The sequence below is a fragment of the Plectropomus leopardus genome, chromosome 5 (assembly GCF_008729295.1).
Source record: "Plectropomus leopardus isolate mb chromosome 5, YSFRI_Pleo_2.0, whole genome shotgun sequence".
Classification (NCBI taxonomy): domain Eukaryota; kingdom Metazoa; phylum Chordata; class Actinopteri; order Perciformes; family Serranidae; genus Plectropomus; species Plectropomus leopardus.
This window is the reverse complement of record NC_056467.1, coordinates 3210910-3237971: the sequence shown is the minus strand read 5'-3', so window position 1 is coordinate 3237971 and position 27062 is coordinate 3210910. Positions and strand designations below refer to the sequence as shown.

At 38.8% G+C, this 27062-nt stretch overlaps 1 protein-coding gene across 1 annotated transcript; it reads right to left on the bottom strand.

The window, feature by feature from the left end:
• LOC121942809 (alpha-2-macroglobulin-like) lies at nucleotides 1-26629 on the bottom strand. Its single transcript, XM_042486074.1, is given in 37 exon segments — nucleotides 1-177; nucleotides 379-420; nucleotides 1850-1955; nucleotides 3487-3555; nucleotides 3640-3730; nucleotides 4374-4492; nucleotides 5655-5867; nucleotides 6083-6270; nucleotides 6358-6520; nucleotides 8214-8288; nucleotides 8632-8788; nucleotides 9986-10061; nucleotides 10416-10592; nucleotides 11238-11321; nucleotides 11610-11661; nucleotides 11745-11866; nucleotides 12753-12879; nucleotides 13536-13761; nucleotides 13973-14165; nucleotides 14291-14381; nucleotides 14493-14633; nucleotides 15938-16087; nucleotides 16750-16895; nucleotides 17006-17069; nucleotides 17892-18119; nucleotides 19006-19173; nucleotides 19262-19371; nucleotides 19499-19616; nucleotides 20542-20692; nucleotides 20805-20889; nucleotides 20973-21138; nucleotides 22020-22040; nucleotides 22500-22552; nucleotides 24504-24660; nucleotides 26208-26300; nucleotides 26302-26389; nucleotides 26519-26629. Coding segments are annotated over 37 exon segments (4401 nt in total). The 5' UTR covers nucleotides 26605-26629; the 3' UTR covers nucleotides 1-172.
• Nucleotides 26630-27062: the final 433 nt, after the last annotated feature.

The window sequence follows — 27062 nt, the reverse complement described above, 5'->3', positions numbered from 1 at the left end:
TTTGAGTGGAACATTGAGAGAACATTATTTTATTGTCCGCACACCTTTGACGTCTGAAACAGCTGTTACGAACGAGGGACGAACAAGCGAATCTTTTCTTCGGAGTCTTTTGAAGTCTTTTTAAATTATACAGGAATCAGTGACAGCTCGAGAACTGACCAGATTTCATTCTTCAACCTGCAAAACAAACAAAATAAACATTCACTGCAAAGACTTCATTTGATTTTATTGGTTTATTATAATAACTTTTTGACTGCGATCCAAATACTTGTGAGTGGTTCTGACAAATTTAAGACATAATTTTGTGGTTTAGGGGTTAAAATGTTTTTCGTCGTAAATATTGCCGTAGTGCGTCTTTGTGTTAATTAAGATTGTTACCTGAGACACAAGGGTAGGTGTATTCTGTATCATCCTGTTCACCTGAGAGGAGACAAAGAAGAAGATTGGAAAAGACAAAAGTGAGTCCAAACTTACTATAATATTCTGTCAACACGTACTACTGCAAAATCCCAGTTCCAATTAACTGCTCACGTTGTTTTACAGCTCTATATTCGAGAATGAGATGGATGCAAGGTCACGGTGCACTTGACCTTGACCTATGAACACCAAAACCTAATAATTTCACCCCAGAGTCCAAATGGACGTTTGTGCCAAATTTGAAGAAATTCTCTCAAGGTGTTCTTGAGATATCGTGTTCTCTAGAATGAGACAGACAATGTCACAGTGACCTTGACCTTTGACATATGACAATCAAAATATAATTGGTTCAATGATGAGTCCAGATGGACGTCTGTGCCAAATTTGAAAAAAATCTGTCAAGGTGTTCTTGAGATATCGTGTTCATGAGAATGACATGGATGCAAGGTCACGGTGTACTTGGCCTTGACCTATGAACACCAAAATCTAATCATTTCACCCTGGAGTCCAAATGAACGTTTTGTGCCAAATTTGAAAAAATATCTCAGGGTGCTCTTGAGATATCGTGTTCACTAGTATGAGACAGACAATGTCACAGTGACCTTGACCTTTGACATATGACCATCAAAATATAATTGGTTCAATGGTGAGTCTAGATGGACGTCTGTGCCAAATTTGAAAAATTCACACAAGGTATTCTTGAGATTTCATGTTCATGAGAATGAGATGGACGCAAGGCTACAGTGACCTTGACCTTTAACCTATGACCACAAAAATATTATCAGATCATCATTGAGTCCAAGTGATTTTTTTGGGCTGTATTTGAGGAACTTTTCTCTGAGATGTTGTTTACAAGAATGGGACGCACAGAAGGAGGAATGGACAACCCGAAAACGCAGAGGCATAAAAAACAGCATACAAACATTTAAAAAGTGGCTGATAACACACTAAAATGTAAGTAGATTTAATTTCAAATTTAAGTTGTCATAAATGTACAGTGTCTGTCATCATTTCAACTTCTAATTAGTCACATTTTATATTATTATGACTATTTTTACTGTTTTCATATTTTACTTTTATAAAGCAGCCTTCATTTCTATGTATCCACATGTTAATAAATACATCAATGAAGACACAAACCTGCGTACAACTACATTTTAGTTTCTAATAAAACCATTTGTTAAATGTTCATAAACTTTTCGCAAGGTTAAATATATAAATATTGGCTCATTTGTTTACGAGGTTGTCCGGCATGCTGTGTCTTTCTCAAAAACGAAATTTCATTCCTTCTTTTGGGTGTTAAAGTATTAGAATCTGACCCAGTGTACGCAAGACAAAAGCTTTAAAATTATACAAATACAAATTCAACTGAGTTTGTCGTACAGCTCTACGTTTGTGTGCGTGTTTGCACGAAGGGATTTAGAGTTTTTACTTGTCTGGTAGTAGTCGTAGATCTTGACCACGGCCGGCTTCAGGTTCTGCACCGGGAGCTCCTGTAAGAGCACTAAGCTGTAGTTGATGGGAATGTCCTTCGCCAACTGTTGGAAGAAAAAAAGACGATACAATCAGTAACAAAGTGATTAAGTGATCCGAAAATGTTGGGGGCGTGTCCACTGGAGCAGCGGAGGCCACGCCCAATCGCGGGAGTATGCTAATGAAGCGTCTCGTTTTTATACTGCTACATTATCAGGCGCGGGGTTATGCTCAGAGTCGCTCCAGAGCGTCATCGAGCTATGGTTTTAGGCCCGCCCAAAAATCTTAAAAACAGGAAAATGGTGAAAAAACGTTAAGTACTATACGTTAACGTTAAGTCAACGTTTAGTACTATATAGTAAAAGGTCTTTGTAACATGTTTTCAACAATCAGTTTCCAAAATTTATAATGTGTATTGAAACAAATCTCTCACTATAAGCAATATTTTCGAAATTTCGATAAAACACAATTGCAAGATGACTGCGTTTCCAGTGTGCGTTTGAGTGATGTTACACGTTTTCTTCATTCTAGTAACCATGGCGATGGATGTTCAAAACATTGGCAGGTTTATTTCTGTTGCAGCCTCTCAATAGAGCTAATCTAATATGGCCGTAATTTCTTTGCGAGTTTAGAAAGTCTCCGTCTCGTCCTCCGTCCACACACGTCACAATGTCATGTGACTTTGTCGTACTTTTTCTTTTTTTATTTGAGTTGAATGGCGGTTGGCATCCATAAAGTCACATTACCGCCGACTATCATATAAAAAGAGTTCCAGTTTTTCAAAATATGGCTTTTTTGAATCGCCCTAAAATGCCAGTTTTTTTCCAAACTGACTGTTTCCATTAGACTTATTTTGTATTCACAATTTCAGTTTGAGAATCAGCACCTCCAAATCCGAGGTCATGGTTCTCAGCCGGAAAAGGGTGGCGTGCCCTCTCCAGATCGGAGACGAGATCCTTCCCCGAGTGGAGGAGTTTAAGTACCTCGGGGTCTTGTTCATGAGTGAGGGAAGGATGGAGCGAGAGATCGACAGGCGGATCGGTGCAGCGTCTGCAGTAACGCGGACTCTGCACCGATCTGTCGTGGTGACGAAGGAGCTGAGCCGAAAGGCAAAGCTCTCGATCTACCGATCAATCTTCGTTCCTACCCTCACCTCTGGTCACGAGCTTTGGGTAGTGACCGAAAGAACGAGATCGCGGGTACAAGCGGCCGAAATGAGCTTCCTCCGTAGGGTGTCTGGGCTCTCCCTTAGAGATAGGGTGAGAAGCTCGGTCATCAGGGAGGAGCTCAGTAGAGCCGCTGCTCCTCCACGTTGAGAAGAGCCAGATGAGGTGGCTCGGGCATCTAATTAGGACGCCTCCCTGGTGAGGTGTTCAGGGCACGTCCCACCGGTAGGAGGCCCAGGACACGCTGGAGAGACTATGTCTCACAGCTGGCCAGGGGACGCCTCGGGATCCCCGGGAAGAGCTGGACGAAGTGGTCGGGGAGAGGGAAGTCTGGGCTTCCCTGCTTAGGCTGCTGCCCCCCGCGACCCGACCCCGGATAAGGAATTTCAGTTTGCACAATTCAAGTGTTAATGGAAACCTGCCGACTCACCTCCTGAATGTACACCAGAACGTGATCGTCCTTCTGTTCAACTCGATCCACCATCGGGGCAACTTTGAGCTGTGAGGAGACGATAATCAGCGGGAAAATTCTTCAACAACTACTCGATTTCCACTAAAGGTTAAAGATATTGTAATAACTCACGCTCTTTATGGACTCTGGGTCTGGGATAAATCCAGAGAGCATTTTGATATCCAGGATCACCATGTTTGTAGAACTTTGCCTTCCCCTGTATCTGTAAAGCAACCGCAAAAATGTGATGTTAATCTGGGGCTTTGGGAAGACTTCATTTACCGTGTGAGTGATTCTCACAAAGCAAATCAAAGCTACGTCTTTAAGGATTTTAGGGACATGCTCATGAAAACAGAAAAAATGAAACTTCTATCTGAAAGTCCACTCTGTGTATTATGTGGTACAGTTCATGGTTAAGTACCAAAATAGTATTTTTAAAATATTTTATAAACAGATTTTTTGAATAAATTACTGTAATGCATCCTTAGCATATAAATAATCAAGCAAATTCATTAAAATGACAGAAATGTGTTTAAAACTGGACAGTTTAATTGATATTAGTTATTATATCATGTTACGGTAATAGAAATGTGCACATGGATTATAATTTCAAATTGAATAGTGAAATTAGATCCTCTTTGATATATATAATAATATTGTACTGTAATAATACTTATTTTTTGCCATGCGTTGTACTATTTTCATGAGAATCACCCGTTTAAATTTGTTTGAGCTAAATTTTAACTCCAAAACTGTAAATACTTCTCCATCTACCATCAGTTTCTTGTTTTTGGATGATAGATGAAGAGGACTGTTGGTCAAAAATTTCAGTTATTTCTTTGCATGTGGGACTGCGGATTACTTACAGGGCGTTGAGCTTCAGAGTGAGTTTGGGCATCCTGCTGCTGCAGTCGGCCTCGGATTTAACCTCGACCCTGAAGGCTGTGAAATCTGTCGGAGTTGGGACGTTATAGTGAAGAGAAATCTAGGGAAGAGGCACACAAAAAAAGTTCAATATTCATAATCAGAAGAAAAAGAGAATCTCAAGACTTTCCTTCGTTTAGATTGTTCATATTGACAATCAGGGAGATGATGACTTTGAGGATAACGCTATTCACTCGGGAATAAATCATCTGTTTGTTTTAGGAGAAAGTCGGGTTAAACACCAAACAAAAGCCGTACTCAAGAAACACAACATCCCTGCCGGGCATCTCACTTTGCTAACTTCTTACAGCAACATTAGCTGCTCTCTTTCAACAATGTTAGACTGAAAAAATGTGCATGCAGACGGAAATTCATCCGTGCTGTTGTGTCCGGAGATGCGGTGACTTAAACAAGCAGTGAATAAGAAAAAGCAAAAATAATAATACATGTAAATTGGCTAAATTGTGAGTAGAGTGGAGTAGAACCGACCTACATAATACTGTGAAATGTAAACAGCCTTTGCTGTAACTGAAACCTTTGCTTTTTATGGACTAAATTTTCCAGAATAATTCCCATTTTTACACCTATGCACAAAAATCATTCTTATCTTTTAGTTTAGTAACAGTTGTAGTAGTTTAGTTTGGTAGTAGTAGTTAAGTAAGAAAAAATGTCAGCACCAAAGGTATTAATGCATTTTAAAGCAAAATATTTCCCTCTATGCAGATGACGTGCTGTTATATATATCTGACCCTGACTTTCCATAAGGAGGAGTTGTTGAATTGTCTGGTGAAATATTTGGATGCTATAAATCTTTAAAAGTGAACCAGTGCCAACTAAAGATATGTCAATAGGACTTCAACATGCTTCAAGATTAGTCTTAAAGATTAATATTAGTCTAGGAAATGGATCACACATCCTTAATGTACTTCATAAGGATAAAGATCCTCCATGAGTGGAATAATAAAACAAGTTAAAATAAATACATGTCCTAAATTTCTATATACCTGTTTCAGTATTGCCCTTTCACTACTTAATAACTTAATTAAAATTAGTTAAAATGATCTATTTAAAACGAGAAACAACCCCAAATTAAACAAAGCATAAGTAGAGGTGCATCGGAGGTATTGCACTTTCAAACTTTCTGTATTAACGAACTGCTCACACTGGGGCACAGTTATATTCGCAGTATTTGTGATGTAGAGGGAGCTGCAGTGACCACTGACCTGCATTGCAACACACGCAGTGCCCTGCACTGTCAGGTGGTGCTTTCCTGTAACGTCCTTCAGCACCTGCTCCTGGTAGAGCAGCTTGTTGTTCTGGTTCACCTTGAACGTCAGCTTGTCGTTGGGAGACTGGACCGTCACTGTGCTTGAACCCTCTGGACTGAACACCAGAGTGGAGTAAAGAGCCAGAGCCTGAAGAGCCACCACAGTGTCCTAAAACACACATTACAAAAAAGACTTTATGTGCCATCGACATTTCAGTTACCTTCGTTTTTCATCATATTTGTCCGAAAAAAAGAGAATTCTGAAAACCATAACACAAAAACGATGTGGCATAAGCCAAATTTGTCTTTTTTTAAAGTAAAACTTAACAACATATTGTTTAAAAATGTATCTTACAGTTCAGCTTAACGCTCTTCGTGCTGTACCTGTGTGGAGGAGAAGCCTCCGTAATAGTTCTGCTGGCTCGTCAGCCACCTGACGATGCGGCTGGCGTATCCCAGGTCTTCGGTGGTAGGAGAGGCGCCGAGTTTGGCCAGCATCACATAGGAGCTGATCTCCACAGACAGAGAGGCGACGTCTCCCGTTGCTGTCTGAGACCAGTGGAGGAGACCTCCTAAAAACATCCAAACAGACGACCAGCCACAAGGTGAGCTACAGTCACAGTAATGAAGCCATGATCTCCTTTAGGAGGGCGACTCACCTTCGTGTATGGCAACAGAGTCGAGGTGATTCAGGAGGTGAGCACGGGTCTCCATGTCTCCCGCCAGGGTGAAGACGTACGCCAGCAGAGCCGTAGTGTAGGTGTTGCTGAGGTCACCGATGGACTCTTTGAGGCAAGACAGGCTCTCTTTCACCTCAGGCGCCTAGAACAGATCGTAAAAATACATTTTAGTAAACGTTCTGAAGACATCACTGATTTTATTGACCAAAACACAAAAAGTTTATTCTATTTCATAATAATTTTCTCTTAGAAAAACTAAGTCGAAGAACTTCGATGAACAGAGGAATAATACAAACCAATAGCACAGCATGTGTTTCTCACAGGACACAGGAAACAGAAATAAGGCAGGAGTTAAGTCAAGTATTAACGCGTACCACTTACCTGAATACTTTAGTGGTAGCCAAAAAAAAAAAAATGGCATCAACAAAAACAAACCACCACTAACAAATATCAGCGTCACATGCGGTTTTTAATGCGGTTTTTAATGCGGTTTTTAATGCAGTCTTTAATCCTAACCAACAGAACAGAGCGAGTTTAAGGCCACGTTATAAAGAGAACGGCTCCACTAAAAACGGAAAGTCTTTCCTTTTAAAAAAAATCAGCGTTCTTGTGATAACACTGTGAAATAAATCCTTGTGTACACAGATCTGCAAAAAAAAACCCGCATGCCAGGCCACTAGTTAGCGGACACCGTTCTCACAGCATCCGCTCACTGCCAGTTCACACGCTGACGGACAAGGTGGCGTTTTCAAATAATTATACTCTGGAACATGGTTTCAAAAGTTTACATTTTCAGGCCCCTAAAACGAAAACGAAAACGAAAGCCGAACCACAACAAAAGCTGAACGTTTAATGCAAGAACATACCGCTGTGTAAAATGGTGTTAACTCTTTACATTTTTTTTTTTAAAACAAAACTTTGCTTTGGATGTTGTTTGTTTTCTATTGTCTGTGCTGCCGTTGATTGTTTGACAGTCCTGTTACTACTGTGTGTTGGTTTGTGTTATCTCATGTTCTGGCACATATAAAAAGATTCTAAAAAGTTAATTTGTCAGTATTTTATAACTGTACTTTATAGGTGGTGCCATGCTGTAAAAATTTAAATATAATGCTCCTTTTAAGCCTTTAACACTCAAACTAAGAAATGCCTTTGCAAAATAAATATACAATGTTATAGACTATAGAATATGTTAACAAAAATAAAAAAAAAATCGAAATTTAAAGTGACTTCACACAATAATGAAAAAAATAAATAAAAATATAAAGATTACAAATAAAAAAGAATCTACTAAAAAAATTGTATAAAATATACAGTAAAGACAAAGTATCAAAGTTATAAAATAAAAATCAGAAAACGAAAGTAACATAAATCATAAAATAAATATACAAAATAAATATTAAAAATACACAAATAAAAATAAATACAAATAATAATGAATCTGAAATCTGTTTTGAAATGTAAAAAAATAGTCAATTTAATATGATAAAAATGGAACTGAATAGAATTACAGTATTATGAAATAACTAAAATGCATTATATGAAAAGATCTAAATAAAATGAAATTGGGTTTCATTTTTAGTAAAGGAATTTGATTGCAAAAAATGTCAACCACGCGGCTGCAATGCCTAAAGGGATACACATTTCAAGCAAATAAACAAACAAGATTTACATTTATCTAAAAACGGTCATTAAATATATCCAAAAGTGTACCAACTTTTGTCTGTGTAAAAGTTATTGATTTGTATTCATCTTGTAAAGATGTTTTTTCCATCCAGCATTTTACACTTTAAAAATAAAAAATATATATATTTTTTTACTGCAAAGAGTCCACTCACTTCCACAGACGTATTCATCTCCAGGAAGGCAGCAGTGATGTAGGCACTGAGCGTCACTTCATCAGAAACGCCACCCTGGAAAAAATCACACAGACATTATCATCGCTCCACTTCCAGCACAGGGTTCAACTCACAAAAGTCATTTCTAATCAGCTGTGACTCCCAAAAGCTCATGCATGAGTTGCATGTCAAATTTTCCCATGTTGTAAATTGCTGCTTGCATGTTGCAACTTTCCTGAAATTGGCCCCTGGCTGGTTTTAGTTACAACTGAGCAATAAATGAAAGTCATGATGGTCTGTTTGTGTTTAACTGCTGCTACAGAAAGATGTTACTCGGTGAAAATTAACATGTCTGACTGATTTAAGGTTCAGTTATGATTAGTCATTTTAAGTCTCTAGACTTGGGGACTTATCTTACCTTCATTCTGTTGTTAAAGAGGCTTCCTGATGGTTCAAAACAGCCACTTTTCCTTTGTCTGTTTTTCAGCCACTCCACAGACTTCTCAATCTTTGTTGGGTCGATGAAGATGAAAGACTGGGCTTTGGCAAACGATCTCACCACAAAAGCAGTCAACCTGAGCGTATTAAAAGACAGTTAGACAGAGTGCCTCGGCGGTTTTTCTGTAGGTCCGTGCGGAGGTTCTCTCGTCAAAAAGCCTTTAGGATTTTTCTGTTGGATTTTCGATTATTTGCAGGAAATAAACTCTGTGGCGAACAAAGGTTTGATACTTACACTTTTTATTCAGCAAGATAAATTTCACAAATTTACACCACTTTTAGGATTTTTGAGGCCTAAATGCAATCGCCAGAAGAAGAAAGCTACCACTCAGCTATAAACAAACTACACTACGGTCGCGTCGCCACCGCTTCGAGGCTGTAAAGTCGTGTTTGACACGGTTCAGCGTGATCACGCTTTGAAGTCTCATTCAGCCATTTGTTAACAACTGCCTTTTTTAAGATGCTTAAAAGTTTCAAAGTTTGTGAGTGGGGTGTTTATTGATGTATTTTACGTTGTAGAACAAAATGTGAAAGTCTCTTCAGCTTGTCTTAAACGCCAACCTTATTCCTACAGTGTAAGGAGAGTTAGATTCAAGAGTTTTAAAGACTGAAGTTTCAGACCAGTGTCACAATAATCAAAATTTCAGGGGAAAAAAACAATTACAGGAGGTTGGGGACAATGTTGGCCAAATTTCTACTGTAACCTAAAACAGGATTTTTTTTGTCCAATAGTGTAAACCGTGGCGTAACAGAATTCAAAGTGGTTTTCTTGGTGATTTTGTGCCTCTCACTGTAGTGAAATTCCTCTGCAGTCATTCCTATTCTGGTGAGTTTGTAAAATCTTTCTGCATAAAATATGTATTTTCTTGTACTGGTTTCAGTTATGATGCAAAATCTTAGTTAAAGTGGATTGAATTTGTACTTTCCCATGTATGCAAGGGTGACATCAAATGTAAGTGGCATTTCGTTTGTTTTTTAAAGAGATGTTACCATTCTAAGATTTAACATAAAACTGATTCATAAAATCCCATGCAATCCCATTCCCATTTTAAGACCATATAAATATTGATTTAAAGCATTTCAATACCAATTAAGGCCTTATTTTTAGATAAATACATTCAATGCCTTTTAAAACTTTTTAAGGATCCATGGGATAATAGGGTGAAGGACTGGCTAAAAACATGTTTTTCATAGCATGCTGATGACTGTAGCAGTGTGATCTACAGTACAATCACATTATCTACTCGGATGACGGAGATCAGTGATGCTCTTACCAGGTATTTCCCGCTCCTGTTCCAAATGTGCTGTAAGCGCCATCATGGTGCTTGTAGTTCAGCTGCCTCTGGTAGCCTGTATTTCAACAGAAACATGCTCATTATGGCATTTATGATACACACATTATGACATTTGACAGTTCCTGATCGCAAGTAAATCTGTTTACGATGTAAGCGTGAATGTACGTAAAGAAAAACAACATTTTTGGTGAATTTTATGCCTTTACTGAACAGCTGACAGTAGAGAGAATGACATGTGGGCCTATAGTGTGTTTCCTGTTGTCGGCACACAGGGGGCCCCTGATGTGTAATCTTTAATTGAGACAATTATACACATTGTCTGTTTTTTGTGCCAACAACTCCAAACTGTTACACATGGTGGATTTGGCATATTCAGGTTTGTTTTTATATGAAACCAGCAGAGACTCACCACTGGTCAGGAAGTTGGTGGCCTTTTCCTTGATGGCTGGAGTCAGCTGCTGTGTGTTTCTCAGGTACTGGAGGATGTAGATGTTGGGGGCCAGCAGCGCCATGTTCTGCTCGCCACATCCATACGGCATCCTCAGCAGCCCGTCCAGGTTCTGCAGAGCTCGGCCCAGAATATCACCTGCACAAAAACAGACTTTCTAAGCCTGATCACATCACTAACTAACCTGACATTTATTTCTAAATGGGCGTGAAAGACACAGAGTTTATATTATGTCATTACACCAACTGAAAAGATTTTTGTGTCACCATAATCAGATTTAATATGGCATTTTGATACGGCATTTTTTATATTTTGATCTGAAAAAAAACAAACAAAAAAAAACAATTTAATTTCTAATTTGGTAATATTATTAACAGAAAAACCATATGGATTTCACATGTGAAAAACATGCAAAGCACATGTTCCATATATTTTAATATGGAATTTCCATGTGGTTTCATTAAAATGTTCAAATTTGGATTAAAGTTTACTACGTCCAATAGTGTTTTAGCCAGCAAGTAGGCTATTTCCAAATTAATCTACTACGGGAGGGGGGATTTTCTCTGTGTACACTTTGTATCTCAGTTTATGGTGAAAACATGAGGATTCAAAATCGTTCAACAACACTGATATTAATGAAAACATAATATCTCCAAAAGGCGATTTTAGCCACAGATGTCTATTTTTGTTATTATTGCCTAAATTAACAAGAGAGTTAAGCCTGCTGTCATGTCAGAATTTGTTTGGTTAAAGAAACTCAATGAAAATGATTCATTTGTTTACCCAGGACTGATAGTACAGCGCGGGCAGATCCTTCAATAACGTTCTCAGGAAGTTGTACATCTGCCTCCTCAGTCAGAGCATTTCCTGTGTACAGATAGAAAACAAACAAATGCTTACTGGATCATGAATATAAACAGGTCAGACTGAAAATCTGACCCATGCCATACAAAGAACAGTGTCACAAAATTAGGTGGTTTTCCTTTTGGTTGATTAAATGTATTCAAGCGTTTACATTAAATGAATCTATGGTATCTGAAAGTGGTGAATCTCTATAAAATTGTTTACATGCGATCTCCCCAAAACTCCTCCGAACGTATACTATCCTTCTTGTCCGATGTTTGACGGGCCTTGCTTGGTATAAACCACACTTACCTTTTGGACAGAACAGCCAGTTGTAGGTCCTTGTCTTCTCAATTCCTTCAGCCTGAGAGAAACAGAAATATTGTGAGCGTCATACTTTGATCCGGTTGATGGAGAAACTTTTTCTCTCGTTTTTGAGTCACCAACCTTTATTATAAGAGATCGTGTGACCTTGTCGATGCGACCTCTGTCTGGCACGTTCACAATCTCATTGCCACACATAGTCTGGGATGTCACAGCCTCAGCAGTCACTGACACGTTCACAACCCCTGAGAAAGATCAACAAACACAGTGTATCTTAACGGGTAGAGCACCAAATATTAAGGCTGAGTCCTCAGCACAGCGGCCCTGCTTGGAGTCCAGACTGGGACCTTTGCTTCATGTCTTCTGCCCTCTGTCTTCCTTGCCTTTCTCGCTGAGTATCATTATATGCCGCCCCCCACCAAAGAAAAAACAATTTCACCAAAATTAATGAGTGCACGCATGTTTTTTTAATACTAGAAAACACACTAAAAATAAGCAATAGACTGCTTTCCCATTGCCAGTAGACCAGAGTTGTGTACACCGCTGTGCAGCAGAGGAGTGTGCTTCTGTGTGTGTGTGTGTGTGTGTGTGTGTGTGTTGTTTTTTTATTGGTGTGTCATGTTCTATGTCACGGACAGGCCAGAAAACAGGTTAGTAAACAGAAGAAAGCAGCATGGAGGCCAGTGAAAACTTTACGGCGGTTACTTAGTTTTTGTATCTCTTCAACAGTCTCTCTTGCAAACTTTATGCAGACTAATTTCGATCAATGTTTGAGCGCTGCTTGGGCGGACGGACTGTATTTTGGAGTGGCCCCATCATTTCGTCTCGCCAGCAAAGGGGCTAAATTTAGCACGTTCACCCAGGTGTTGTGTTCCCATCACTGCCAGTCAGAGCCAGGTCCAATAAATGCCTGTGACTACTGCAGAGTCATGTGACATGTGCTTGAATACCAATTGTAACCTTTCCCATTACATCCAAAAGTTTAATGTTAACAGGTGTTAGTGGGTTTTTTAATGCAGTGGGAAAAAGGCTTTTGATAGATCTCACTGATTTCGTAGAGATGAAAAAGGTTTCCCCACTTTGACAGCCTTCAACTTTTCATATTAGTGTGGATGAAAGCTTGACTCTCACCCAAAGCTGAAGGGGCCATGGTCCAGCTGAGGGTCTTGCGCTCATTGTCGCACAAACAGGATGTGTACTGGTCACCAGAGAGGGGGGTGAGGTTGTAATCTAAGGAGGGGGCTGGAGCCACATTGACCTGTTCAAGAGAGACAACAATATATTTTGAATCTGGAGATGTATAGCAATCACAGACAATTGTCCAGGATGCAGCATGAGATTGGATAACTGACCTTTTGAAGGTTCATCTTGTTAAAATTTTTTGTTTCAATTTTAATTTTTTTAGTTTTCAATTAAAAGCAAAACCTCAAATTATCAAGCAATTTGAAAACTCACCAATATTTCGAAAATGCAAATATTTACATGAACATAGGTAACCCTGTCACTGTGACAGAGACGGCAGGACCAGCAAGAACGTTCACCAGCGATCAATTACAGGCGTCAACAATGATTTAAAAGTGCTTTTTATACGTATTGATTCCACATTAAAAAGGGGAGTGGGTACACTCTGTTACAATCAGTTTAATGAGAAGATGACTTTGTTTTTTAGTTCCACTTACAGCCCAAACAATTAGAGTCTGTTATGCATCTATGTTTGGATTCATTTGGGTCAGAAATATAAAAAAGGAGATCATCAGCATATAAAGACAATTTGTGTTTCTCGGAGAAGAAAGAGCACAAGAGTCTAACTTGGTTACAAATTTTCAGAACAGGTATTATAAAACTATTTTCTGCACAAATATTGGATGAACAGAAAGTATTTTACAGCATTTGGTACATTTTCATTTTCATTACCATGATGCAGTTGGGCAGGTAGTTGAAGACGGTTGCCTTCAGTTCAAAGTGCTCCCCTCGGATGATGGAGTAGGGCAGGCTGAGCTCGAGGAAGAAAGGCTGGAAGACGGTGATCTCTTTACGAGGAGCCAAGCCAAATCCCTCAGAGGACAGACAGAAAGCCTCCGTCTCCCAGGTGGTGATGGTGTCTGGGACAGTTAAGGGCACGTCCTTTGTTCCAGTCTCCCTGGATCAGCAGATACACGCAAACACATTTTGGGAACTTGCAAAAACATACTTACACGATTCAGATATATCAACAATACACAATCATTCAGATCATGACTGTAAAATGATAAAGACTTTTTTCCTTAGCATTACAAATGACATAAAATGACTTTCTGAGCCATTAGGTTCAAGTCTTTGGGTCAAAAATTCACTTTTCACAACTCACTCACCCAACTTCCACCAGGTCCCATATCCAGGTTTCAGGGAAGAAAGTGCGGACTGTCTCTATTGGTGGAGGATCAGGAGAGCCTCCACCTGAACCTCCTGCAGACCCCGCCTCACCATACACTCTGCTTGACATCACTTGTACCCTTGTTCTGGCAACTCCAGGAGCAGGCATAGCGTCATATGCTAAAGAAATACCTGAAAAAAAAAACAGAAATATTTTATCTCAAGAGGATGAAAGCAATGGCACGGTGACCTGTTTTAACGCTGGAAAATCTTCTGCATGTGTCACTTGATAGAGAGAGAAAAAAAAGCTACCATACCTCTGCGGCCCTGGTGGTACTCTCTTCCTTTATACTTGAGGCATGCAGGCACCTGGATAACCAGGTTAGTTGCCATCTTCAGCCCTACATTCTAGATAATCCAACAACACACAGGTATTACGGAAAAGTTGATTATATGTCAAACAACTAATCTTACAAGTAGAAACTCTATGTAGCACATTGATTTTTGTGCAGGAATTACCTGGAGAACTGTAAAAGCATCATCTCTAGCTTCAGGGTGTGGCAAAACGTATCTTCTTGGTCTCACATGCAAGCACTCTACAGGATCTCGAGCTTCATATGGAATATAGGATACTTTTCTGACGGGCAGCAAGTTAAATATCTGAAAAGAAAGGTGTGGTTCAAAACTGTAAACTGACATATATGTTTTTCTATGTACATCTGACAGTTGGGGAACTCTTAGGCCGTAGATAAACCTGTTGTTAACTACGTGTACATGCACGCACGATGCTGCCATGCGTCCCCTGCGTTGGTTTGGCACCTCGGTGGTGTGCATCCTCAAAAATTAACCTGACATGGAAACGAGATGTAGTATAATATCCCAGAAACGGACACTACCATCTTGCGCTGGTGACGTCAGTAGCGATAGTCTGCCCAGTAGAAAGACTGATCAACCACTCCCCTGTCTGCCCAGTAGCAATATCCGCTGTGGGGACACCTGTGGGACCAATCGCAAGCAGCTCTACTGAATGCAAGCGCATGGATTGGCTGTCACAACTGTCAGTCATGGCGGAAAATCCCCTTTTTGTATCATCAATGACTCATTAAAACCGAACTTATAAGAACGATCACTTGAACTAACATCAGGGCGATGAGAACAAACTTCAGTGACAGAAAACAACTTTCAGAAAAATTTATTTGGCGTGCAATTAGAGTTTTTAGTTTGCCCTGTGTCCCATTCATAGAGGGGCGGGCTTTATGACCTATACTGCAGCGAGACACCAGGGGGCGATCCAGGTCCATCTCTTCAATGACATGAACAGCAGCACTGGTGGTATATTTAGTCTGGTTTACAGTTTTACTACTTTCTTTATTATTTTTACAGGTTTATTCATTTTAATTTCTGTTTTTATCCTTAGTTTCCCTCTTTTTTTAACAGTTTGCACATTTTACTAATTACTCATCTACTTATTTATATAGCTATTATGATGTTATTTATTAATCATTTTATCTGTTTCCTTACTTATTTACTTGTTCATCTTTTGTCTAGTAGTCCAGGTATCCTCCCGTAACGCGCGTTGCGTATAGACAAGTATATATACAAAAACGCTCATGGCGCGGCTGGACACGTACGGTTAAACAGCAAGTATATCTCCGGCCTTAGGATTTAGGGTCTACTCTTTTATCTTAAAGCATATAGCGTATATTTGTCAGAACAGTGCCTTTATCTATCAGGCAGATACACCTCACATATGTGATCTTAACTCCTGCAGCATTTTCACAACAACATGCTTAAATCTGGGTAAAAATAACAACAAAATCAGCATTCAACTGCACTGAACAGCTAAACTGGTAGAAGTAGTAAAGATTAACAATGACACCAGGGGACAGCAGCAGAGTGAAAACTGTAACTACTGAGGTACTGATGATGTATGGCATCTTTTTCTGTTTGGTAATAGCAGTTACCTTGTCTGTATCCAGAGTCTTTTCCGGCTCTTTGATGAGGACGCTCTGGTCGACGGCGCTCACACCACACAGGGAGTCTGGCTGAGCCTTCACCTGCAGGGTGATCTCCTCTCCTGGGACAGCTGAGGGCGGAGAAAACTCCAGGGACACCTGACACACACAGAAAAGACACGTCCCATCATCTGGACTTTGGTATGAGAACCTATGATGTTTTCAGCCTGATACGAATGTGAATTTTTGCCTAAAAATGTAATTATGTAATTAAATCAGTGACCTGTAATTGAGCTGACAGCATTATATTGGTGTCCTGAAGTACAGAGTGGGGAAACAGCCTCACACAGACACTTTTTTCACATTTACATTAAAATCTGTCTCATGAGAATTTGCTATGGGGCGCTAAACGTAAAGATTTCATACAATTCACATTGAAGACAGAGAATCACGTAAAGCAACATGTTTTATGTATTTATTAACAATAGGCTATGCTGCCAAAAACCCACTGTCCTAAAGTTTTTTTATTTATAATTTCAGGGATACATAGAGGGATGGAGAATGGCTCTGAGTGGAGCCTGAGTGCAGTTTGCTGCTAGTTTGTCATCATCCCTTTCAAGCTTTAAAATTGTATTTTCTTGTCCAAATTTGGCAAAAGGAGTTTCATATTGTAAGATTTTGGTATAAATCCATGTTTATTTAGAAATGAGCTTTTTCGACATCCTTCTTATTCTGATGACACCACATGCGAGGTACATTTTGATTCTACACTCACATCTGACGAGGACGGATGTGGCCACACATTTTCTCTTCATACTCACCTTGTGACCGAAGCATTTCTCAACGGAGAAGTCGGCGCTGTGGGCGATCACGTTCTCACTGGGGAGGATGGCGTATGCCACAACCTGAAGTTCTGGCGCCATCTCTGGAGTCACTGTCAGCTTGAAGGACACCTCACCCTCATTCACTGAAACAACACAGCAACTGTTATTGATGACGGTCATCATTTACATGCCTTCATAGATCAATAAGTTCGATATTTTCTGGCTACGCTGATTTAAAGACCTTATTCTTCACCTGATTTATCTTGAATCTCAACATCTTGATCTCCTTGTGTGACAATTGCTCCTCTGGATAAGACCTGGGGAAAAGAAAATGAGAACGATAATAAATCATATGTTCCCTTTAAGAGCAGATTACAACGTTATCGGGAAGGGTTAAAGGGTCTTATTAGTATAAATGGAATTAAAAAGTTGAACAATACCAATGATATTCGATGTGGAATACTATTTTTTGTTTTTAAATGCTGAAGTTTCACTGCGTTGCTGGTTCTAATGTGTAAGACTACGGTGAAATTGTAGGAATTGAAAAAGTGGGAAAAACTAGAATGTCACAGAAAAGTGAATTATACTAATTTATGAAAGATGAGCAATCTTTTGTATTAAAAAAATAGAGATAACGTGCTTTTACAGAGCCTGCTTTCAGCATTCACACCCAATAAAAAAGACTATATCTCTGCTTCTGCTGCATAGATTTGATATTTTCTTTCCTAAAACTCGGTCAGGATTCTGCATCGGTTTAATCACACCGGACTGGATATTTAATGCTGCCAAGTATTAATTCTGATGCGCTCACCTCTTAATATTAACACACAATAATACAGTTTTCTTTAGCAGATTTGTTTCTCAGTGTTTCCAGTCCAGTGTACACAACTAACAAGCACTAATGATACTTGATAAAAGTTGCGTACTATTACTCTACATAGTCCAAGCTAAAATATTTAAATGTACCACTGAAAAACAAAAGCTTCTGTGGATCATGTTTTATATCTCCAGTGTCACTGAGTAAATTGCTAAATGGCATTAAGCATTAAAGGCCAGACATCCCTAATCTGAAGTAAAGGTTATTTTAAAAACAACTTCCCTGGAAGACAAACCGAAAAATAGATGGCCTTAGCACTCACAAGATAGATAAGATCCATGGAGCCTTGAGCCTCTCCGACGACAGTGTATTGGATGGAGATGTCTTGTTCTTTGTCACAGGGGAGTGTTTTATCAATCGTCTTCACCTCCAGGAAGCTGACTGTTTTAGTATCAGGAGAAGAAGTTTGGACCATGGACACTTTGTGATCTGCATCCTCATAGTATGGCACTCTATAACCGGCGTAGGCCAGCGTCGGGTTGCTGCTAATCTAGATAGTAGAGAAAAAAAAACACAATAAATGAGCTCATTGTGGCTGAATTGGAAGAAAGGTTCGGTTTTTGTTCAGATTCAGTTCTAATATGGCGGCTGCAGCTTAAGGACCGTGTCAAGACTGCCAAGCTGCAGACACAAGGACCTCTGTAAGAATATGCGCAGGAAGATCTCCGTTAGATAGTAGATCCGTAAGATCTCAGCACTTACAAGGGAATCATGTTTGTTTTATTTGAGAGAAAAAAAAGCCAATTTGGAAATAATAATTTGCTAAATTTGGTATAGTATTTTATTCAAAATTGTTGTTTTCTTAAGACTTCTCCCATATTTATATTTTTTTCTAAATGGTATAAAAATATCATATATATAATAAAATATCACTGAAATATTGCAGATCCCTAGCCCCCATGATGCCTTGCGTGATGGGCAAGATTTCCAGTGTTGAGCCGGAAGTCTGCATTTTCCAATCAAGCCCCCAGGAAGTGCGCATGCAAATTTCACATAGTGGCAAAAAGTGAATTACACCATCTGGGTCGGTCATGTGATGCCCACAGGCCCAAAAAGACTTTTCCCCATTGACTTACATCAGGAAACAGACTGATTTAGACAGATTTAAACCAACCAGCTCAAAAACATCTGGGAAGTCTGGCGAAAGTTACCCGCTCAAGCGCACTCAGCTGCTGTGAGTCTATAGCATGCACGCTCTGTGCGCCTGTAGATCCAAGTATTTTACGCTGATTCTGCACCCAGAAATAGAGCTTCATCTGCTGATGATGAGCAGCTCTCGTAGGGATGAACGAGGCCTCGCCACATCCACATTCTGCAGCCAGGTGCCTCTCAAAAATGTTGAATTACAGACTGTCGCAGGTCTATTTCTTACTTACGTGGAGTTCAATGTCCCGGTCAAAGTCAGCAGTGTTAACAGAGAAAGTGGCGACACCATCGCTGTTAGTTGTGAGATTCTGGAGCCGACTTGCTGACCACCTTTCACCCTCAAACAGGTACAGAGGCATGTCGGGAATGGGCGTATCATTGTAATGAACCGCTTTAACCTGTTGGAAACACAAATATGCATCACTGGGAATGCACATTGGTCCAGCTGTGTAGAATCACACTGAAGAAGTGTTATATTTTTCTTACTTTTCCTTCCAAATTTGATCCTTGGTTATAAATCTTTGGCGTGTCAACGAACGACAGCTTTCCAATAACGTATGAAATCCCTATACCCTTCTCCTGTGGGCGTGAAATACCTGCACAAGAAGCCTTCATGTTACAACAACGCGCAGGCCATATTATTTCACATGGCATTGTAATTCTGCTAATATACTGATTTCGATGACTCATTAAAGATGAAATCTAAAATATTTGAAGACTTACCTGTCCCCTCCTCTTCCACTTTGACCTTGAGTTCGAGTGTATCTCGTAACACCTTCTGCGCAAGTTTTGTGAACTTAGCCATTGGGACGGTAAAAGTGGCACAGCCTTTCTTGTCCGTCTAGAAAGCACAATAAAAAAAATTAGGTGCAATTAAAAAAAACCTGAATTTTCAAACTTCCCGTTTTTTTTGTTTTTTTACCTTTATTACCCCTTCATACATTCATTTTAAAGTGTAATTTAATCTTTAAACTGGTCACAACACTCTGAAATTCTGTAAATTTGTTCACCTTTTCAGCACTAAAGTTACAAAAACAATTCAAATGCAAACACTGTTAAATCTAATGAGATGGTTTCACCTAAAAAAAAAAAAAGAAAGGTAACCGACTGCCTTAAAAAATGTAACTAAATATAACTGCTGGTTTAAAATTGTCCACACTGGAGCGGGGTTTTTGGACTGTTTTTTTCTGCGTGCCGTGCATGACATTCGGCAGAAATACAGTAGAAATGTTGTTTTGCTAATTATACTGACTCGACTTTTAATACAGTGTCAATGTCTTTATCTGTCTCAGAGATGAGGAGCAGAGATAACAATGCACTCTGACGTCAAAAACAAAGGAGGCAAGCCAAAAAACTGTGCTGTCTAAACTTAAACACTGAAAACGGAGTTTCTGAATATCTCCACCCTGGCCAGGGTTTTCCAAAATGTCGTTTTCAGTGACCAAAAACTCTGTTTGTGTGTGTACGAAAGACAAAAACATGTAGAAAAAGTTGTTAAAAAGCATCTAATACTAGACTAATGTGCGCTCTCCTGTTACTTCTGGTTAACAACCGAGCTACAGGATTTTGGGTCAACGGTACTGAACATCAAACGAGTCATTTTTCACTGTCAAAGACCAGATCTGAACTGGGACAGAACATTATAAACGTAGTCGAACGTTGTGTTAAAGCTGCACCGTATGTTACATGTACAGCACATACAGTCTGTTGACCCTTGTATGCACCTTATTTCAGTGGATATGAGACCGTTGCCATAGCAACTGTACCTGCTTTGTCTCCTTGTGGCATGGGGCAGTTATATCAGGGATTCCCTCCGGATGTTCGGGGGTGATAACACGGAATCTGGTACCATGGACACTAATAGGTCGGCACAGCTTAGCTTTAACACTGCCGGGCACGGGCTGTCCGTACGTATACCTGCGTAGATTCACAAAAAAAAAAAAAAAAACAGTGTTGTTGAAAGACATTCACTCACTGAACTGGTCCTACATTTAATTATTTCAGAAGACTAAAAAGAGCTTTTACTTACGTTGCGCATACTTCAGCTTTGATTACGCCCTGCTCAATGCTCACTTCGGAAGATGTATCTATTTTTACGTCAAATTTAGGCAAAACTGGGGACAAAATATGGTTATCAGCATTCTTTCTGCAGTACAAATGGACTGAAATGAAAGCCTAAAAATAAAAAACAGCTTACCATATTTCTCCACCTTGAAACTGTGATGTGCTGTCTCTAACTCCATCTTCACAGTTATTCGGTAGACTCCTTCACGGGCCTCAGAGTTCAAGGCGTAAGATCGCTGCAATATCTTCGAATTGGATGTTTCATTCACCCACTGTCCAATCCTGTTGCTGTTTGAATCCTGTTGATAACAGCAGGATGGTGGATGAAACTGGATGTTAAATTGTATTTGTTGACTCTAGTGTAAAAAAACTCTGTGTGTACTTCAATAAAAAGGCCAGTGCACACCTTCAAAAATTATGTGGACAGGTCCGTAGGAGAAAAAACACGCAGGTAAAAGAAGAGGGGTCCTGCACACTGTCCTGTACTTGCAAAGAAACAATTTTATTAAATACTCAGTACAACAGTTCGGTCCAATGGACGTTGTACCGAGTAAAATAAAATTGTTTTTTTACAGAGCAGTGTGCAGAAAAACTTTCACTAAATAGATCGTGATCACTGTACAGGCAAGCTAATAGTTACCAGTATGTTGATATCAGAGCATAATTGCAAATATACAAACGTAAATCACTGTAAAAATAAGTATATATATTTGCAAAATATCATTTTTTAATAAGTATAATGTAGTTCGAAAAAGAAATATGAAATAGATCTTAAAGTGAGGTTGTATGAGGTACTTATCATCATCAGTGTGTTACCGACCAAACCAAACCAAACCAAACCAAACCAAACCAAACCAAACCAAACCAAATCAAATCAAACCAAACCAAACCAAACCAAACCAAACCAGCCGAAAAATCACTTTAGCTCACTGAACACAGGCGCTCCTGCGATCTAATTAAAAGTCACACAACAACACAAACTGACCGAGGCAGCAGTAGCTCCTGTGTTCACTGAGGTAAAATTACAGTTCTTCTCCATAAAGTTTGGCTTTGAAGACAGTAATATACTTAAAAATACTATACTGTAATACTATATACTAACAAAAGAAGTAAAAAAAACTTTAAGTCTGATATTTTCAGATTTTCATGATAAGAGTGTGGATATTCTCGTCAGGCTTACCTCAAGTTCGATGATATTGTACTGCAAAGAAAAATAAAGGAGATTTGTTAAAAGAAAATTTGTTTTATTTGCAGTGGAAGGTGACGACTGCCTGTCATTTTAAATTAGGAAATCAATAACTCTGGTAAAAAATATGAAATGTGTGACACATTAACATAAAAAGGAACAGCTCTGTTTTACAGTTTCTATTATTTGATAGTTATTTTCAATTCAAATGAGATTATTTGCAATAATATTTGTGAAAAAAGGGTGATGGGTTTATCACTGGGTCAACAGAAATGTTAGAAAGCCTTGAAAGCGGCACAGGCGGGTTTACCTAACGGGGCTGTAGTTGTACTATTGACCCCTGAGCTTCAACAGGAGCTGACTCAGCTCTGTTTAAAGAGCACCTTCATGACGTCATTATCACACGGTATTAAACGAATCATTGGAGTAACAAATTAAATTAAATCCAAACAGAAGAGGCTGTTAAACACTCACCAGCTGTTCGGCGGGTCTCAGTTTGCTGTCCAGTGTGACGACCCTGAAATTCACTGAGAGAAATGCAAAAAGATTTCAGATGACTTTTTTAGAATAGAAATACTTTATTAATCCAGAGTGACGGAAACTGTTTTGTTGCAGCAGCAAATAAGAGACAAGCAGCTGAATTAAATATTCATAATAATAATAAAGATATGTACATTTTGTACAGAGAACAAACAAACAAACAAACAACAAAATACAAAAAGATTAAAAAGAGCAATAAGAAAGAAAAAAGTGGAAAATAAGTGTGCAAAAGTGAAGACGGGAGTGTTTTGTGTGAAAGCAGCGTGAAACATCCTATAAGTTTAGTGAATGGGACCGTCTGTAGGCTCAGAAATTAGGCAACATCCTCACCGTCACACTTACATGACAAATTCCTGTTGCCATAATAATATACTATTAGCATTTACATTATTTTTGGGGTTTTTTTTGTATCTTTTTGCTCATGATTGCAGTCATTGTTTTAGACTGATGATGTTTCTGGGACGGAGTATTGTCCTCTTTGAGCAGCTGTGGCGTGTCGGTTCGTTATTATTATTATTTGGTTTATTCGCCAATTATTTCTCAATGTATAATGTTCAAGCAGAACAAAAGGAAAAGACATTTTATACATGCCAACTTTACTTCTTTCAGATATACCGGCATAACATTTTTCATAGTGGTACTTTTCCACCCCAAAGTGTCGTTTACAAGCTGCAACCTCTGATTCTTAAAAATGACGCCAACACTAAGAGCCAAAACCTGCAGTTGTTAAATGGCCACCTGAGGCTGCCTCCGAATCCCAGAGACGCCCGTGTTAAAATACTCAACGTCACAGCAGAAATAAACATGTTTACAGCCTCATGCAAGAAACTTTTTTTAGAATAATTTACATTTCTTTAAGGCTTAAAGTTACGCATAATCGAGTGCTGGGCTTTTTGCTGATCGTGTCCTCAGCTCCTCAGTCGTGCTGCTCTCCAAACAACTCGGAAAGATCCGACATCCAATCAACTCGGATGTCGGATCTTTCCGAGTTGAAAACTCTGATGTCCGACTCCAGAGCGCTCCAGACGTACCATGTCGGAGGTATCATAAAAGTATCATAAAAATGGCGGCAAGAAAATTAAACGGCCTTTATATATTTAATTTTACTTTGTATTTGTACTCTCAAACAAACTGCCTTCTACTAGTACTATATATAGCTATATACTACAATATATATAGCTTACGAACGCTACTGTAGCATTGCTGTGCGAACACATGATGTTTAGTGAATTCTTCCATTCGTTATATTTAATAAAAATATTTTGCTGTCACGCTTTTAGATTTCATAATTTACAGTTTACTGTTCACGTGCGGCTTTTCAGCGGATGCTGTCATTGTTGTGTGACGTCAGATGAGCGAATCTCGGTGAAGTCGGGCTAGATTTTTTTCTCTGACTTTCCGAGTCGGCGCACCGACTTCAGTGTCCGCTCCAGTGCACTTTTTCAAATCGGAAGTCGTAAAGATCCGACTTCCGAGTAGATTCGAACGCAGCGTCAGATCCACTCCTGGCTCCTCCACAGCTCCACCCTCTCGCCCAAATATGGTCACTTCTGGCTTCAAAATAACAAAATGGCGATGGCCCAAATGCCAAACTTAAGGCCTTAAAACAGGAGCCCAAAAACCACTACATCACAGTAGCCACGTCCATTATTTTTAGTCTGTGGGTGTTTGTGCGATTTTAACCTCGAAATGCACTTTTTCACTAACTGCGAGAGCTCATGTCAGTCAGCCAGCTACATGTTTGTGCTGTACATGGTTGCACACGATTTAATTTCAAATGCTAAAAAAATGTCTTTCTATAGGACATGATGACATAGTAAATTTTGAAAAAACCCATTTCTGCAGGCACATCTGCATTTATTTGTAAAAGAGGAAATTTTGTTTATAATATCGTATTGTGTAAGCCTAAAACATCACAGATCATCACCTCAGGGTTACCTGTTTGTCCAGGGAGGTAGAGCGGTTTGTCTGTCTGGATGAACGTCATTGGTTTATAGACTCTGATCAAGACTTTCCTGACCTCTTTGGAGTAAAATGTGTCGCCTCGTACCTCCACATCGAATTGCTGAACCACTTGTTTTTGCACCAAAGGAACCTGTGACAGAAAAACAAAAAGAGCTATGGCCTCTGACTTTATAATTTTTAATTTTTATTTAGGAAAAGCATTAATTTCACATTCATTCACAGTACATAGTTACTGTATTATTGCGACTGTGTTCACATTACGGTTGCAAATTGGAAGCACATTTTTAATTTATTATTCTGTAAAATTAATGATTGATTATTTGATTAATTATTTTTGAAAAAACATAAAAACAATGCTTATTTTTAACAACACAAAATGCATTATATCCTGAGTCAACGCTCACAGCAACATAATGCATATATTTTATTGCATATTTTAAATTAGATTTAATTTCACACATTCAATTAAATTCTTAACAACCAATTAATCGATCATCGATTAATTGTTATCATCCCTAGTTCACACTGCACTGTGCAAACAAGGAAAAAAATTGCAAAGATATCCATTATACAGTCTTAAATTACCTGAAAATTGTTTTAAAAAAAAGAAAATCACTGAAATGACCAGGAAAAGTGCTTAAAATTACAATATTTTTTTTTAACATAATTCTAAATATGTAATGTGCTAATTATATAATTATTTTCAAATGCACAAATGGAAAGCTGATATATTTTTGGAACCGATTAATCAATAATCGATTGATTGTTTTCATCCCCAGTTCACATAACATTGTGCAAACGCAAAATGAGTAAAAAGAAATTGCAAAGTGTCAAATATCCATTATACAGTCTAGCTCCTCCAAAGGTTTTTTGTTTTCTGGCATTAATCCAAGTTTTGAAACAACTGAAACTTGGGAAGCTTTCATATAAGAAACTACACTGTATAAAAGAAAAATAACAAATAAATCATAGTATATCATAGTACAACACCGATATAATATAATAATAATATATATATATAATATATTTCTCACTCCTCCTTTATCATTTATTATTATTTATTCCACAGTTTGCTAAAATCCGACCTTGTACTCAGTCCACATGGTCCAAATCTGGAAAAAACTTCTCTTTCTGGAGTTTTGGGGAAATGACATCTTTTCCATTGTATATATTCAATATATAATTTCTATCCATCCTTTAATGGTTGGTAGCTCTGATTTTAACCATTTCCTTGTGACAGCCTTTTCTGCTTGTTGCCAGAAGAAGTAATAAAGTGTTTGCACCAGTTTCTTATTATTCATGTTCCACCCTTCAAATAACCGTGTATACAGTGTGTTGACCCCAAAACATTGTTGATATGTTTATTAATTTCCTGCCAATAGGGCACAGTGGTTTGGAAATTTGGAGATTTTGGATTTTAACTTACAAAAATATTCATGATTATTATTAAAAATATTCTTTATGAGGTGATCTGTTTTCCCTTGATTTGTTAAAAAGATAATATCACAAATGTGTGCTGTATTACTAAAAGCATCTGATGATTTATACTGTGACTTTGCACCACTCTGTGTTACTGTATGTGTTTAGACATCCCATTTACACTTAAAAAATATTGTTTTTTTTAATCATCACATTTGGTGTGGACATTAGAGGATGAATGAGAGCTGGAGAGCTGACCTGAAACTCAGTGCAGGTGTGAAATTCTTTACTGGACGTCTGCTTGAGGAGGATCGTTTGCGCATCCTCGGACAACAGAGTGACGGTCATTTTCCAGAGTCTCGTTGGGCTGCCGGAGACTCGCGCAGAATTTGGTCTGAGCTCCGGCTTCAAGAATTGCGGGAACGGTGACCATGTAGTGCCTGCAGCCAGAGAACAATACACACACAGTATCATTGGATCTGACAGGAGAGAAACTCTAAAATTAAGCAGTGAAAAATACCCAATTCATGCTCAAATCAGCCACATTTTGACAATACGGGTAAACTCACGGTCCTGACGCTGCTTGACCTGCAGACGTCCAACTCAAGAAGACGCACAGTGTCCATGGCCAAATCTGAATCCCAGGACGACCCATGACTGACTGAGATGTGAGGTGATCTTGAATCAGCATCTGTTAAATAGCCTCTGACAGAGAGACCCACCCCCGCTTCACACACACTCTCACACACACACACGCACGCATACATACACCCACACACACACAAACACACACACACCCACACACTCATCATGCAACCCTCTGTTGGATTTCCAGGTAGCCCCATAAGTCAATCATTTATGGACTTCATGTTGTTTAATATAATGTGTAAAGCTGACTGCAATTTTTACAGTATAACCCCTTAAAACATGAGGAAATTGGTTTGATTTCTATCAAAAACACTAGAAAACTGCAGTGAACGACAAATGAGAAAGACTCACAAATAAGCAGTAAATATTCTTTTTTTAAAAAGTCCCCAAAAATTTATATGAAAATTGAAAAATTAAAAATAAACACAGAAACAACCAGGGAAAGTGCTTTAAAAATAATTAAAA